The sequence below is a fragment of the Myxocyprinus asiaticus genome, chromosome 1 (genome assembly GCF_019703515.2).
Source record: "Myxocyprinus asiaticus isolate MX2 ecotype Aquarium Trade chromosome 1, UBuf_Myxa_2, whole genome shotgun sequence".
Lineage (NCBI taxonomy): Eukaryota > Metazoa > Chordata > Actinopteri > Cypriniformes > Catostomidae > Myxocyprinus > Myxocyprinus asiaticus.
This window is the reverse complement of record NC_059344.1, coordinates 28,079,962-28,097,120: the sequence shown is the minus strand read 5'-3', so window position 1 is coordinate 28,097,120 and position 17,159 is coordinate 28,079,962. Positions and strand designations below refer to the sequence as shown.

The following is a 17,159-nucleotide window of genomic DNA, read 5'->3' as shown; positions in this document are numbered from 1 at the left end:
GATTCATCCTCCACCACCCGGATTGAGGCGAATCACTACGCGACCACGAGGACTTAAAAGTGCACTGGGAATTGGGCATTCCAAATTGGGTGAAAAAAAAATGCATAAAGTTGGGGGCCTGGGTAGCTCAGAGAGTATTGATGCTGACTACAACACCTGGAGTCGCGAGTTCGAATCCAGGGCGTGCTGAGTGACTCCAGCCAGGTCTCCTTAACAACCAAACTGGCCCGTTGTGTGTGGATCGTGGAGAATAGTATAAGCCTCCACATGCAGAGGTTGACATTTTAACTTTCTGACCATTATACAGCATACCACAGTTTTACACAGCCTCTGTCCAAACAGACACGAGCCAAATTCGGCTCCGTAAGAGGCGGATCACGTGCCGCGTCCCAACTCATTCATAATCATTCCACAAACTCGCCTCGCCTCCTCTCCGCATTCGAGCTCACTTCGCCGTGCAGCCTCGATAACACGAAGCAAGCACTGCAACAAACTTCCACTCATCTCTACACTATAACATGACTTTCCCTCCTCCTGTCAGGACAAACGCTGCATGCAGGTAAAATCAATATATCACTTTATTTTATAGACAGTCTTCTCTACTTTTGCCCGAACCATTGGTTTACAATGATTAGTTGCCTCCGCTTCTGAGTCAATCTGCACATCTTATCACATGGCTCGTTGCGCATGACACCACAGAGACTCCCAGCATGTGGAGGCTCATGCTACTCTCCGCGATCCACGCACAACTTACCAAGCACCCCATTGAGAGGGAGAACCACTAATCACGAACACGAGGAGGTTACCCCGTGTCACTCTACCCTCCCTAGTAACCGGGCCAATTTGGTTGCTTAAGAGACCTGGCTGGAGTCACTGAGCACACCCTGGATTTGAACTCACGACTCCAGGGGTGGTAGGGTTTGCAAACTTTCTTTTACAAGCTTGATCATACTACTTATTTGCTGCATGATTTTAAAAGCGTTCAATAATCTGTCATAATTTTATGCTCCACCCAAGCTTAAAGAAACAGGTTTTAATCAACGCCGAATGACTCAGCTCGGCACCTTGCTTTATACTCCAATTTTTTCGTTTCCGTATAATTATTACAAGTCATCAATATAAACAATTCGTTTTATTACCACGCTACTGCAAATGGTGCTTTTATGGTATCCATTAAATCCAACTCTCAGGCACAAACTTCCACGATTTCATACATCCTCGTCAAATGAGACGAGTCACCCCATGCCATTTATACAGGGTCATGAAATGACCCGCATTACATTGGAAAACAAATTTACAAAGCTCCAAACTATACGCTTAAGTTAATAAACATCAGACCACGGTATTCATCTGGACACTCACTTTCAGGTGCCTTCTAATTTCATGACAAACCAACTTTAATTGATGTCGTTCGTATGCTCATGCAAGCATGTTTCCTAACATCATTTCACACGTTTCTGTCCGCAGATGCTACGTTTTCCATGTTACCATGTTTTCTATTGATTCAACATATCCCTAAGCAGCACAAATGTACTGTCCAGGTGCCGCAACAGCAGTGTCTTTTTGGCCGTACAACTAAACCACTACACCGTAAACAGTGCAATGCGCTGTCCAAGCGCCGCAACTGTGGCGTCTTTCTGGCCATGCAAAAAAAACCCACTAAACTGCAAACAGCGCACAAGCGCCGCTACTGGTCACGTGCTACAACCGCAAAATGTCTTTCAGACCATGCATATCAGCCTCCATTGCTCTGTAACCCATATTATGCCACTCATACCAAACAAACCATCACTCACCTAGCAACTGACAACAATCTGACCGTTTCAGGTCTTCCCTAAACAGCTCACCATAAGCCTGTATCTTCGCACCAATCAATTTCATTCGAACATAGCCTACCATATTCCCTCACGTCGAATGCCGTGCTCAACCCATTTGTACACCAGAGTGAGTTTTTTGCTTATTTGCAGCATAAACTTTTTACAAGAAAGCAAGGGCTCTTCCTGTTAAAAGCTGCACTCGAGGATTCATCCCATTCATTCTACCATCGTACGCCTGCGAATCCAGCCGCTCGCAGCTTCAAGCAAGCTCAGTAAATTCAGTATAAACATTCTCACACAAATCGGTTGCTCTCCCATTGAACGCCATGCCATCCCGCAGAATTCAGCCCATTCATATCACAATGCCATAAAAGCATGTATCCTGACATTGCCTCACATATGTTCCAGATGCCTTAGTTTTTTCCCATGCAACCTATTCTCACTACTAACATCCATCCCTCTACCCCTTCCTATCCATGGGCCACTACAGCGGATTCCCACGTGAGGCTGCCTCCGCTGGTGAACCCTGCTCCAGATCTATTCCCCTCTTCACTTTTTACCCCTCCTTTCTACCATTCTAATCTCTCCTACTCCGGATCCATTTCCTGCACAAGACTGCCTCTGTAAGCGAACTTCATCCCAAATCCCTCCTCAGCTAACCACAATTAAAGCAGAAAACATTCCAGGCTCAAAAACCATTTTGCTGACTCTTTCTCATTTTCCTTCAGAGATCCAGAGCCTTGGCCCAAGAAGCAAACCTGATGCCAACTCCAGTTCCTCCCCATTCAGAACTGAAATTCCTAGATATCACCCTCCCAGACTTCTTCTCTATGCTCCCCAGGAGTAGATTTCTCAAGCCATTTCCCCCCGAACCTTACAAACATATTGGATAGCTCGGAAATGCTTCAAAGATTTCCACCTAAATCTGCCATTTCTATATTTTTCTCTTCTCTCCATATCCTCCTTCACCTCATACCCCTACAAACCTAAAAGTACTTACTATCGGCCAGCTAACTCATTGCTCTACATCAGGGCCACATTTCTCTAAACACCTCAAATAAAACACTAGACGCCATGTTCATCCTTGCCTTCTTTGACTTCCTCCATTGCTCTGAATTCACCACCATGACAAAATTCGACCCAAGAACCCATCCCGCTATTTCGGACCTCCACATCCTAGACAATGACACAATCAGATCCGTCCTGCTCAATTCCGGCATCTCAGATAAACTATACTCAAGCCATTCCTTTTGCATTGGCGCAGCAATCATATCAGCCCACAAAGGCCTGCCTGAACACCAAACATGATTACGGAGCCACTGGCCATCCAACGCATATCTCTGAATCATCCACACCAACCGTCTTTATATCAGGAAGGCCCATCAAGCCCTGATTAACTAGTCACAAGTTTTCATCCGGGGTCAGGGGGATGCTTGCTTCATCCTCATTTTCCAATAGACTGGCCCCACCGTTTAGATGCTGCAGGGGTCCACTCTGGCCAATCCGGAAGCATCCCCGTCCCACAATGCAGGACAGGCCCGCCTAAAGCACTCATGGGCTCTCCCATTCGAACCACGACGAGGACTCCCCCATACGAAATGCCGTGAGGGCCCCTCAATGCCAGGAGGAGAGGCTGAGGTCATCCGGAGCACCTAGGATCCACCCCTATACTTGGGGTGACCTGCCCTAGCGGCTAGGATTCACGCCTCCGCTCGGGCAGGCCTGGCACCCCCAGCGCAATCCACAAGGGCTCTCCCATTCAAACCGCAGCAGGGGTTCTCCCGTACCGAATGCTGAGTGAGCTATTCACGTTTATTTTTATCATGGGCTCTCCCGTTCGAAGCAGGTTGGGCTCTGCTTGAGCGGAGCAGTGCTCCGTTCCTCGGGGTCTGCCCGCTTGCTGCACGGGCCCATTCGTCAAACTCACTAAGCCTGGAGGGAGACTTAATGTTCGGTCCGGGTGGCTAGGATTCTCGCCTCCGTCCAGGGCAACCCGGCACTATAGCAGGGGTGATTCCCGCGTTCGGGTGTAAAAATCCCTCCAGCGCTTTCCAGCTCTCGCAGAGTTCATTTCTATGCAGCTGCAACCGCCACTGTCTCTTCAGTGCTTCTGCCTAATTTCCATTCTCCACCTCTACCTATTCTATACCTCCCAGTTCCTATCCCCCGAGCGGACCCTAGCATGAGGCTGCCTCCACTAGCAACCCCCACTCATTCTATCATACTTTGGCACCTCTGCCCACCTCTCACAGGGCTCAGCAAGCTCCTCCCCCTTCCCCAAACTCATTGAATCACTCCACGCTCCTTTTCGGGGGGTACAAGAGGTATCAGAAATACTTTGTCTCATCTCAAATGCAAGAGGTATCATAAAATACTTTGTCTCGTCTCAAATACAAACTCCTTAGACAACAGCTCGCTGTCCCATTTCCTGGCATCTTTTTGGGGGTATTTGTGCTCAGGTCAAGCCTCGAGCCTCAAGTCCTTCGCCCAGGACAGCAAGCCTCAAACGGCTGCACTGTTCTCTAAGCAGGATTACATTAACTTGCAAACTACTGAAATGTATTTTTATAAACAAGGTTTGAGAGGAGCAAGGTCATTAAATCTGACCAATCACATCGCTAGAGTAAGCCTATATAAACAGCCACATACCTCTACATGGTGTTGAGTCTTCCGGCATCCCTTCACCTCCCCTTTCTCCTCCTATCCATTTACTAATAACTAACTTAAGTCCAGGGGGGATTTTTGCTCAGGTTAAGCCTCAAGCCTCAAGCCCTTCGCCCAGGACAGCGAGCCACAAACGTCTACAATATCCTCTAAGCAGGATTACATTAACTTGCGAACTACTGAAATCAGTTTATTGACATGATATGCCAATTATTAATCAAATTAATCTCATATACAGTACATTGTATATAAATATTTGCTGAGGAAGGCCCTCAAATAACAATACTTCAATATATAATGATTAAATCATTCTAGTTATATTTAAATAGTTATAAATATAACATATTATAAATATAATAATTCAGATAATTAAACTGCATTTCATTATTGTGGCAGACAAGTGGTGTTAAGACAATACAAAAGTGGCTTTAGAAGGCAATATAATGTTTATTTTCATGATATTGAACATTAGCCAATCACTGGCATACAGTTCACAGCAATCCATTTTGCAATTAAATTTCTCCAAGGACATGATTAATTACGAAAACAATTTAACACATCATTTTTATATAATTAATTTAGATATAATTATACAATTTATGCCACATTTAATCTACAACCCTAGTTTTAGCAATACTATGTTGATGTAAACATATTTCTGTATTGGTAGCTTGTTGATAATGAAAACGCCAAGTATTCTACAGTTTTCCGCTTGTTGCTACTTTTCACAAATTTCATCATCAGCACATTGTGTTGGATGTGCAGACAATGGACACTGACTAGGCTAGGGTATCCTTTGTTTGTCCACGTGCCGGTACATCCCACTGTCCGCATGTCTACAAAAACTTACAGTTGTGCTCAAAAGTTTGCATACCCTGGCAGAAACTGTGAAATTTTGGCATTGATTTTGAAAATATGACTGATCATGCAAAAAAAAAAAAACTGTCTTGGGGAGCAGAAAAGAACTGTCAAAAGACCTGCGTAACAAGGTAATGGAAATTTATAAGGATGGAAAAGGATATAAAAAGATATCCAAAGCCTTGAAAATGCCAGTCAGTACTGTTGAATCACTTATTAAGAAGTGGAAAATTCGGGGATCTCTTGATACCAAGCCAAGATCAGGTAGACCAAGAAAGAATTCAGCCACAACTGCCAGAAGAATTGTTTGGGAGAAATACAGGCTGCTCTGGAAAAAGACGGTGTGGTTGTTTCAAGGAGCACAATATGATGATACTTGAACAAAAATGAGCTGCATGGTCGAGTTGCCAGAAAGAAGCCTTTACTGTGCCAATGCCACAAAAAAGCCCAGTTGACAACACCTTGACATGCCTCACAGCTTCTGGCACTGTAATTTGGAGTGACGAGACCAAAATAGAGCTTTATGGTCACAACCATAAGCACTATGTTTGGAGAGGGGTCAACAAGGCCTATAGTGAAAAGAATACCATCCCCACTGTGAAGCATGGTGATGGCTCACTGATGTTTTGGGAGTGTGTGAGCTCTAAAGGCACGGGGAATCTTGTGAAAATTGATGGCAAGATGAATGCAGCATGTTATCAGAAAATACTGGCAGACAATTTGGATTCTTCTACACGAAAGCTGCGCATGGGATGCTCTTGGACATTCCAGCTCGACAGTGACCCTGAAGCGGTTCATGCAAGACAACCAAAAACTTTGCATGACCTGGAGGCATTTTGCCAAGACGAATGGGCAGCTATACCACCTGCAAGAATTTGGGGCCTCATAGACAACTATTACAAAAGACTGCATGCTGTCATTGATGCTAAAGGGGGCAATACACAGTATTAAGAACTAAGGGTATGCAGACTTTTGAACAGGGGTCATTTCATTTTTTTCTTTGTTGCCATGTTTTGTTTTATGATTGTGGCATTCTGTTATAACCTACAGTTGAATATGAATCCCATAAGAAATAAAAGAAAAGTGTTTTGCCTGCTCACTCATGTTTTCTTTAAAAATGGTACATATATTACCAATTCTCCAAGGGTATACAAACATTTGAGCACAACTGTAGATGCATGTGTACAGTCCACCTCAGTGCGTGTCGTCTGCAAATACTCCTGCCATTAGGTGTGTTCAACTTGATGCAGCGCTGCGCAGACCTATCTGCTTTGGACTTGAAGCGGTGCATGTCGGTTAAAAATTGTGTCCGACTTGAACCGGCGCCACCGCCGCGTCACCGTTACATATGCCATCAAAGTACCACGAGAGCTATCCAAGAATTGCTTCTGAGGAGCTGCACAAGCTCTGCTGATGACACAACTTATTCATGATTGGCCAGACTCACAATCTGACAAAAGTTGCAATTGATGCACGTGTTTCATGAGTAGTGTGGTAGTATGCAATTACCATGGTGTTTATTCTGACATCTTCAGTTCGGCGAAAACTCTTACAACTCTGTGTTTTTATAACAGTACATCATGTTTATATCATGTTTATATTATATTATCATCATGCTATATTATGTTTGTCATAGTAATATCATGTTTATCCATAAAATAAAAAAAATAAAAATGATTAAAAATACTGACTCTTTTATTGGTATTAAAATAATACAGGATTTTATTGGACTTTCTTCTTGTACTCAAAACAGGCACTGTATTAAGCAGCACATAAATGTTTGAAATAAACAATGTTTGGTTATTGTCTGGTTATTTTATGTAAAATTCAAGCATCTGAATCACATTTCTTCTGCAAACATCACGTGATCTTCTGTGACTGATGTAGGTTCATCCACGACAGGAAGCGCAAAAGTGTCTGGCTTGACAGCTCTCTTTTCAACTCCTCCCCCAACTGCAACCAGCAAATCTCGCCGATCGACAAACTGAGATGCAGTTCAAGTCAAACACACCTATTGACTATACTAAAAGAGTATTATAAAGCAGTCATAGTGCGCACGCATCAAACGTGTCTGTATGGCCTCGCTGTCAAAAGAGTATAATTTGAAAGGCTGAGCATTCTACCATCCGTGAGATGTACCGGCACGTGGAAAAACAAAGGAAACCCTAGCCTAAAGGTCAGTGGTGTTTCCAGTGCCTTTAACCAAATGGAACTGAACATGAATTTACATTTGACTAAAAAAAACACAAACTCAGAGTGGGGACTTTGCCTCCTCATTTCAGAAGTCATATGCCATTGTTTTGTACTGGCAGTGTCGAACCACCCATACAGTCTTTCTCCCTCTGTGTAATCCAGACTACTCTTCACAAACACTGTCCACAAAAACCGGTTGAGGAAGTCAATTGGAATTGGGTCTGATATAATCTGACTAAATCTTCTGACATCACCGCAGGGTTTAAGAGTAACACTGCTTTGACATACGAGCACTCAGGCCTGCAGAAATGTATCTCACCCCACCTTACACTCAGCATCGGCTTTAATGCTAGCAAAACAGAAATGGAAAACAATGGCCTTTCCTGCCCCATGTTCCCATAAGAATGACAGGCCAGCGCCTGCACCTGACTCCCACCTGGGACATATTCCCCAGAAAATCTCATTAGTTGAATACTGTAATTATCATCACAGCGTGTAAGACTATCATGGTCATGTGAGCTGCTGTGCTAACCAAATTATTCATGCATAAATGCACCATTCTGACTACTTTTGAACAGCAGAACCTGGCTATTTTTAACATCATATACAGTATATGCTCTATTCTCAATGGCTCCACCTTCCCTCATGATATAGTGAAACAAGGGCTTCTGAGGCTCAAGACTCGTCACCGCAGCCAATTCAGTTGCACGGTGTGGTGAAGGCCTCTTTAAAGAAATATTCCACATTCGATACAAGTTCAACTCAATCAACAGCATTTTTTGGAACAATTAAAAAAAGGCACTTACAATGGAAGTGAAGGGGCCAGTTCATAAATGCCAAAATAAACATTATTTCAACAGTATAGCCACAAGATGTAAACATTATTAACATTACATGTTAACATGATTTTAGTGTGACATAATCGCTTACTAACCTATGTACAGTTATATCCAATATTAGGATTACAGGGTTTTGTTGAAGTTGTAATATTGTAAATAACTTTACATAGATAAGGTTAGTAAGCTATTTTATCACACTAAAATCAAGTTAACCTGTATTTTGCTTACAACTTGTGTCTATACTTTTGAAACAATGTGTAACTGTTAATGGTGTTCTAAACAAAACTTTGGGAGAAGTTTGTCAATTTAGTCTTGTCAGTCACAACCAGGGCCGTCCATAAGGGGGGAAAAGGGACAGCTTTGGGGTCCAGCTACTGGTGGGGGCCCAAGAGAGATAGATTAACATCCCCAATAGTGCGGCACCCCTGCCACGACATCTCTCACCATTCAAAGATCGCCCGTGGGCATTGCCTGCAACATATACCGGCGTACCAACATATACCAGCCATTTTATACCTTTATACCTTACCGGACTCATTCAGATTCAGAAAAAATATCTTACAAAACTTGTCCGCTGAATTTGGAATTTCATACTACCATACAACTCTTACTATTTCTGCAGTCAACAGATGCAGCAGAAATAACACGAGTAATATGATAGCATGCAATTCCGAATAGTCGTTATCTCTCCAAATCTGGAAGAGATGGGTGGTTGCATCTCAGAAAATCTCACCACGAAAACACCATTGTGCACATATATGTGCAGAGAGTAGTCTGATGAAGAGAGGAGCACAACTAAACATTATGGCATTGGTGATGAGGTGCCATTAGCTTCAGGTCCACTTTTGTTCTCATAACATTACTCATGTTTCTCCCCTCTTTTCAATATATGAATGTGTGATATGTGAAGATAAGACAAAATGAGCTCTGTTTTCTAGACTAAAGCTTCTACTCATTCGAAAATGAGATTATCTTGAGTTTATTCACCGGGGAGCAGAGAAGTTACTCTAATTGGATCAGTGTGTAGTCAATTATTGCAAATAATGTTTTGGCACTCTGTCTTCTCTTTGACGTTATACATCAGGGCTAGTCAACTGGCGGCCCGCCAAGCATCTTTATCTGGCCCTCCAACTGATTTTTTATAAAAAAAATTTCCTCGCAGTCTGATACCAAAGCGCTCTCTGTGCAAACCTCAGCGTTCATAGGCACAAGCATATATCATATTTGGTTCTGTACAGCTGTGAGTCAGCCATCTCAATCACGAACATCATCAACTCATTTTGTTCTTAATTTGCCTGTGATTATCGGCACAAATATCTGGCTCCTGCACTTCACAATATTTGTAGGACTACTTTTCCCTTCTCTGAAAGGAATGATAGTATACTAGAGAAAATGGAGAAATAGACATTTTCTCTTTTTTTCCCAAAAAGAAAATAATATTTAATGTATTCTTAAGTAAAAAGAACAGTTCTAAATGGCCATTATTATTATTATTTTAAATATGGGTTGGTATTTTGAGAAGGATTTAGCAGCTCTTTTTCACCTCAGTTTTCATAAATTGTAAAAACTGCCCTAAAATGTTAAAATTATCATTATGTTTTTTTTTCCCAAAGTAAAGTTGATCAAAACTTACTTGTTAGTTGAGTGTAAGTCATGTTTGTTCTTAGGCTAGATCTTAATGACCAGACCTTAAAAATTTTTAATTCAGTAATATTAGACTATTAGACTATTTTAAGATACTGTAAATTAAAGCACAGTATTAAGGGTAAATAAAAGCACAGTATTAAGGGAGTTTTTTATGTTAACATGTTACTTGCAATAAAATGCGCTAGCTCAGATAAATACGGTAAAAATTTGGCCCCCGCAAGAAAGTAGTTGAAGAGCCCTGTACATCTCTTTTGTACTATTTTTGTTGTTGTTTCTATTCATTAATCATTTTACAGTCTAAAGATATATTTAAAGCTGATGCTTGTAATTTTTTCATTTAAAGTAATTTATCTTATACCAACTTACTATGCTGAGACAAATATAAGTAAACCATTCGTAGGATGATTTCCCCGAGAAATGTAAACATGGTGACTCTATGGTACATTCAGTATTGCTCTTTTTGTTTTGAATGGCCTGGCCACCCCAAAACAACGTTAGCTCAACCAGTAGCATGAGTTTGGGGCAGAACTATCTGTTTGTACAACTAATGGGTGTATCAGTAAATCTGTAATAAACAATGTTTATTTTTGCAATTCCATTTGGAGATGCTAGAGTGGCACAGAAATGACACATTTCAGCTTTAACCAGTTGAAAAGGCTCTACAGGAGATACGAATTTTGAAGAAATCAGTTGAATCATATGCATTTTTAATAACACATTAGAATAAAAGACTCTCCTCACCTAATCTTTCAGGAATGTCCCTAATGAAGTCCAGGCATACAGTACATGTCCAATCTGGTATATCAAACCAAACACACTCCTCTATTAGACACATGCCTCATTCAGTGTTTAAAAGCATATAATTGACTAATTTCCTCCTTCCCTAATTCCACCACTCCTACAATGTACTTATTATGCTTTTTATAAATGCTAGAGATGGACACAAAGAATCACCAATACAATCAAAGACAATGGAAAGGAAGTAGAGGCACATTATGCACTGAACCAAATCCACCCCTTACTCTCCCCCTCTCTGTTATGGAAAAATGTCAAGATGGAATACTCAGCATGGGGGATATTTGCTTAGTGCACTTCACTAGCCTCTTTCTCCCTTTATACAGATTCAGGTCTCTATATTGCAGTGGTGGCCCATGCATTTTAAGTCTAGGCCTTCAGTGCGATTCATGTCATTAAGAAAACACTTTTCACAATGATTAAAGGACATACTCTATGTAAGTACGTGAACACAGATATATCTTGCTACGCAAGCTTGATTTCACACGTCGATACGTTGTGAAATGTGTCAGAGTGCAATTTATAACCTAACGCAAGTACGCCCTGTATTCTCAGCATTGCTGCAAGGGGCGCTACAGCGGATTTTATTTTTTCAAACAACAACTGTCATGGCGGAGCAGTAATATGAGGAGAGTCTTGCTGAACAAGTTAGATTATACAAACATATTTCTCTGTCGTCTTTTCAGCAAATACAAAAGCACACTCCTCAACTGTCAACATTTTATCTCAACCACATCTGGTTTCGTGGCATCTAAAAAAGTATTTCTCCCCCTTGTGGTCCAAGGTTTGTAACCGCCGGAGCAATGCAAGAGCGCACGTAGTGTATGTACAACGGGACCACATGTTGGCCATGCATTGGTGAAGTGCTTGCGTCTGCATTTGCGTACTTGCGTGAAGTATGTTTGGGCCCTAAGACACCTAATGGACATCATAAATTACGTCGCAGCCAACTAATAATACCAACTGACATTTTAAAAACTCATTCATGAGCGAAGGCCAAAACTTAACATGACACTGAATGCTCAAGGTAGTTTAATCTGAACTGCAGCATGATTGTTTTGTGAAATATATTAATAAATAAAGAGTTAGATACTTCTCTCGAACGGTCATTCAAAAATCATAATTGTTCATATGAATCTACAGTACCAAGGAAGTCTATAATACCGGGAAAAAGCTATCTGATCATTTTTGCGTTTTAAATTTTGCTTGCAATAAATTTCACTGAATGCTCAAGATATCCTAATTTACACTCCTGATGTTGCTAAAAAGCACTTACCAATTTAATTGAAGTGAAAATCAGCCCTCCGTTCCTGTTTAATAAATTAAGCGTTCAAGCAGTCATGCAGAATGTCTCAGGTTTATAAATCCATAAGGATCTCTTTCTCGATGGTGATAACGTAGTGATGACAGCCGTCTCTGTCTTGATCTCGCCTCTCACGGTCTTCGCTTTCGAATTATGTACATCACTTAAAGCGTGATTGCGTCACCCAAGGCCAGCTAGAAGGCCTTGCCTGGGACTTATTTAAAAGACCACACCCACTAAGAACAATAAATCAATCTGATCGGCTGATGAATCTGACAGTCTGACATTAGATGCCCATTCATTTGCACTGTTAAGGGATTCAGTGGAAATTATGAAGGCCTAACATGGTCTAGCTTTGGCATGTGATGTGAAACAGGAGTCCAGCTTCGCTTGTAAGCATTGAGGAATAAATTCTAATTGGATACATTTTTCGTTTTTCCCTATTCATTTGTAGATTAATTAATTGTGGAAAACGATTAAAAATACATAGGCAAAAAGGTGAATGAGAATGACAGGGTGAAAAATATTTATTTATTAGGCATGTTACTCCAGTAGAGAACGCTTTGCTGGCCCTGAGAATTTGCCACTGCTATATGGCGACTTATGATCAAAGATCACGCGAAACAAAAAAACAGCCCCAATGGATAGCTAAATATGACCTTTGACATGAAATTATCCTTTTTTTTTTTTTTTTTTTTTTTTTTTTTGCTTGGCTGTCCCAGACTAATGCCTCTTAATCAAATGAATATACATTTTTGAATCATAGTTTAATGTTCCAGATCTAGGAAGACTGCTAAAAACATGCTTGTTGGTGTTTCATTGGTTGATAAACTCATGATCTGATTTTATAACAGACTTATAACAGTTTAGTGTGTGTTCTAAACTTCACTGTGTGTGAACAGTTACCTGACACGCCTCCAGCCATGTACACAGCCAGCATCACTCCTAGAGTAAAGCCAAAGTGGACGGTGAGATCTTCTCCATGCTTCCCTCTGCTGAGGACAGACTGGGCCACTGAACCACAACCAAAAAGCTGCAACCAGGAAATGGACAGACAGTTAGGAAGACAATTAGTGCGAGATGCTACTTCTGCTGTCATGCAGATAAGAAAAGCACTTTTGTTCTATCTAGAGCACTTAAACTAATTAGCAGAGCAGCTTGTTAGAAAAGCTCAGCCCATTATGGACAGGATGGCACCCCAAAGCAATAAAAGATGTTTTAAAATATATTTTCATATAATTAACGCCAGTAGAATACACTGTAAAAAATGTTTGGTCAGTTAAACTAAACAACTGAACTGTTTTCTTTTTTTCTTTTATCCCCTTTTCTCACAATTTGGAATGCTCAATTCCCACTACTTAGTAGGTCCTCGTGGTGGCACGGTTACTCACCTCAATCTGGGTGGTGGAGGACAAGTCTCAGTGAGACAGTCAATCCGCACATCTTATCACGTGGCTCATTGTGCATGACACCGCGGAGACTCACAGCACAGAAGGCTCATGCTATTCTCCGTGATCCACGCACAACTTACCACGTGCCCCATTGAGAGCGAGAACCCCTAATCGCGACCACGAGGAAGTTACCCCATGTGACTCTACTCTCCCTAGCAACCAGGCCAATTTGGTTGCTTAGGAGAACTGGTTGGTGTCACTCAGCACGCCCTTGATTCGAACTCGCGACTCCAGGGGTGGTAGTCAGCATCAATACTCACTGAGCTACCCAGGCCCCAAAGAATTGATTTAATATTACTTTTTCTTATCAAAACTGACTGCATTGGGTTGCACCAATGAAAGTAATTTTTGTAAGAGTCAGATCAGTTTGAAATAGCAAAACTGGACCTGTCCACAGTGTACAGTGTCAGTGAGCAATAACTATCCCCAGACCCGGTTCCAGATCAAAATCACTGAGGGTGCTTCTTAAAATAGTGGGGCTGCTCTGCATAAAGTGGAGATGTATCATATTAAACATTTTTGAAAAGATGAAATTGTTTAAATGCTACTAAATCAATGTAAAGAAAAGATTTTTTAATGTACAAACATTTATTGCTTCGTTTTTTCTGCACATGTTCTGTTGTGGAAAATGACAGCAAAATGCTGCACCTCAAATTAGTACATATTGATATGCAAAATCATACGTTTATTATTTTTGATGCAGGGATTTTGTGTGTTCGCTGGGATTCAAGGAAATCTGCTTTGCCAGTATACAGACTTACATAGCCTATTCAACTGAACAGGGGTGTGCATTTATTTTGGCACAGTGGCCACATCAGCCTTTAAGCAGTACATGGAAGATAGAAGATAAAAAGCTCTGCACAGTTCTCGCATCTTTTAAGCCCAGAAATAGTAATGCACTCGTTCTAATGCATGATGCACAATTTGTGTATACAGTGTATAAAGTGTATATAGTACGTGACTTATGAGACTATTCTACAATTGCATGAAGTTTTTCTCAACAAATTATACTTTTCTATCAGGTGTTAGAAAAACTGAATAAAGGTGGAGAATAAATAATAATTGTTTATTTTAGCATCTATAGGCTATACAGTGCATTTGGTAATTTATTATTCAATTTAACACTCTACATCAGGGGTCGGTTTTAATATTACAATAAAATATTCGGAAATGATAGGTTCTCAAAGCTCCTTTTAATGTTTGACGCAAAGCCAAACTTGTTTTAATCTCAAAACATTACACCCATTTACGCGCTCAGTGGGTCATGATGCGGGTCTCATCAATGCTTTTTCAGCAAATGGTTTGGCATCCAATTCAGCACGCAACTGAATAAAACAGGATGCATGACTATGATAAATGATTACTGCCAGGGTTATATTCGCATACAGGTGTGAGGGACTTCAACATTTGCCTAGTTTTACACAAATAAAAAACATATTCCTCTCTCGCTTGCCTTTGCTCGCGTGTCATTGATTACCCTTCTGCATGCAAATGATACGAAGATTGTATGGATACGAAGTTTGCTCGCAGACTTACTAGCACTAAACATCACACGAAGCCTCATGAATGGACACGGAGTGGCTGTATCACACATTTCGTTGAGCAGAATATCGCACTACCGACAGTTCCCGAAGAGGAGAGAGGGCGCGCACTCGCGTGCATGATTGCCAGACTGCACAAGTTAAATATGACATTAGGCAGAATATTTCCAATTTATTGTAGTAGAAATCTCTGACTGGGGACACACATCTATTATCTGGCAACCCTGAGCATATTTAAAGCTTGTGGAGGTCCTAGAGATCTAATAAAAATCGTTCAGGATATATTTGCCCTGGTCTGCAGTTGAGGGTGCTCTAACATTGATTTGAGGCTGCTTATCACCGGTCATTGGAATGTGGACTTGAAACAGTTTAACTGGAAGATTGTTTTGAATAGGCAAGACTAGAAAGACATTAGCCCATATATAGCAACTAATGCGTACGGTACTTTTTATAGGAATTGATATAGGTCATAAATTAATCAAAGACTGGAAACCCATTTATATCCCATGAAATATACATTAACACTAAACTATAAGTAAAAACAGGTTGTCACAGATTTCCAGCTTACATCTGGTCACACGCATGTAATAGCCTACCACACTAATGCTGTATGTGGTCACACATAAGGTGTAAAGTGCATCTTTTTCCAAATGAATGAATGTTAACCTCAATAGCATTCATTTAATAAAGATTTGATATATAAATCGTTTAAATTAGAAAAATGAAAAAGGGACTGCTTTATCATATACACAACATTCAATCAATATGAGACTGATTTTGAAAACTTAAACCTGAGACTGTGACTATTCATCAAATTCGAATGCTTTTACCATAATGAAACTGTGTTGTTAAATTCACAAGTTCAAATGAACTTGTATTGCTATCAAATAAACAGCTAGTAAGTGCATGTGTCCTGACAAACAAAAGACTAAAACTTACTATTAATACGAATGTCCCCAGCAATTCCGCCAAAAACTCTCTGATGATGTCCCGCCTCATTGTACATATCCGCCTCAAATTTCTAAAGTTTTCGCGTTCCATGTTTTGCCCAACAGCTCAGATCTCTCTCTGATGTCCGGACAGACAACTGAAGAGCTGATCGCGATGTAGTTAAGTGTCTTTAGGGTTATCCTTCCCCGCCCTTCCTGCTACTAAGATGATAGTATACACATTGACATGACGAGTTAGTGGTTGCTCTTTGCTCTGAACACCACGTAGTCTTCACGATGAGACTGGCGTCCGATCATCTGTGATAACTGTAGAAAATATGGCCGATATTAAGCTATTTCTTCTTGAATTATCCAGTGTTCTTGTTTATTTATTTATTTATCTAGGTCGCAAGGACGCAAAAACGATTTCGATGTGAACGGCCCTGACTCTGTTAAAAGGTTAGAACAGTCAAGCAAATAAAAAAAAAAAAAAAAAAAATAAGTTTTACATGATTTGTCTAATGGTTTGTTTGTTTTGATATGGTTTAAAAAACAAAACAAAAATACAGACAATTCGAAGTTGGAGTTTCTAATGCACAGGACGAAAATATCATTAGCCTTAACATAGACTACACAATATACAGTGCAATATAGGCAGGGTTGGGGAGTAACGGAATACATGTAACGGGATTACGTATTTAAAATACAAAATATAAGTAACTGTATTCCACTACAGTTACAATTTAAATCATTGGTAATTAGAATACAGTTACATTCAAAAAGTGTTTTGATTACTGAAGAGATTACTTTGCATTTTATTCTCATTTGTTTCATTTAATATTTAGTCCTTTCAGATGGAAAACATTTATACATATAAATGATGCTATCCAAAGTGCATTTGAACAGCAGTGAAACACTTTCTTATGAAGTGTTACATTCATACAAGCAGACAGAGAAGTACGTTTGAAGTAAGTCTGGAGCAGAAGAAATAGAAATAAACCTTGTGTAAATTGTCAGCTTTACACTAAGCTAAAATGCTATTTCTAGACATTTTACATGCACTACCAGGTACGATCATATTTTTTATCAAGAAAATTCACATTGGATCATAATTAAAGTAAT

The 17,159-nt window shown here is 40.4% G+C and overlaps 1 protein-coding gene across 1 annotated transcript in view; it reads right to left on the bottom strand.

Annotated features, from left to right (window-relative positions):
- LOC127447744 (aquaporin-9-like) overlaps nucleotides 1-16,259 on the bottom strand; it is a 32,770-nt gene extending 16,511 nt beyond the window's left edge. The window contains exons 1-2 of the mRNA XM_051709821.1: nucleotides 16,048-16,259; nucleotides 13,023-13,149 (exon numbers count right to left, since the gene is read on the bottom strand). Coding sequence (XP_051565781.1) covers nucleotides 13,023-13,149; nucleotides 16,048-16,149 — 229 coding nt within the window. The 5' untranslated portion in view covers nucleotides 16,150-16,259. The remainder of the gene's footprint in view (nucleotides 1-13,022; nucleotides 13,150-16,047) is intronic.
- Between the last annotated feature and the right edge of the window lie 900 nt (nucleotides 16,260-17,159).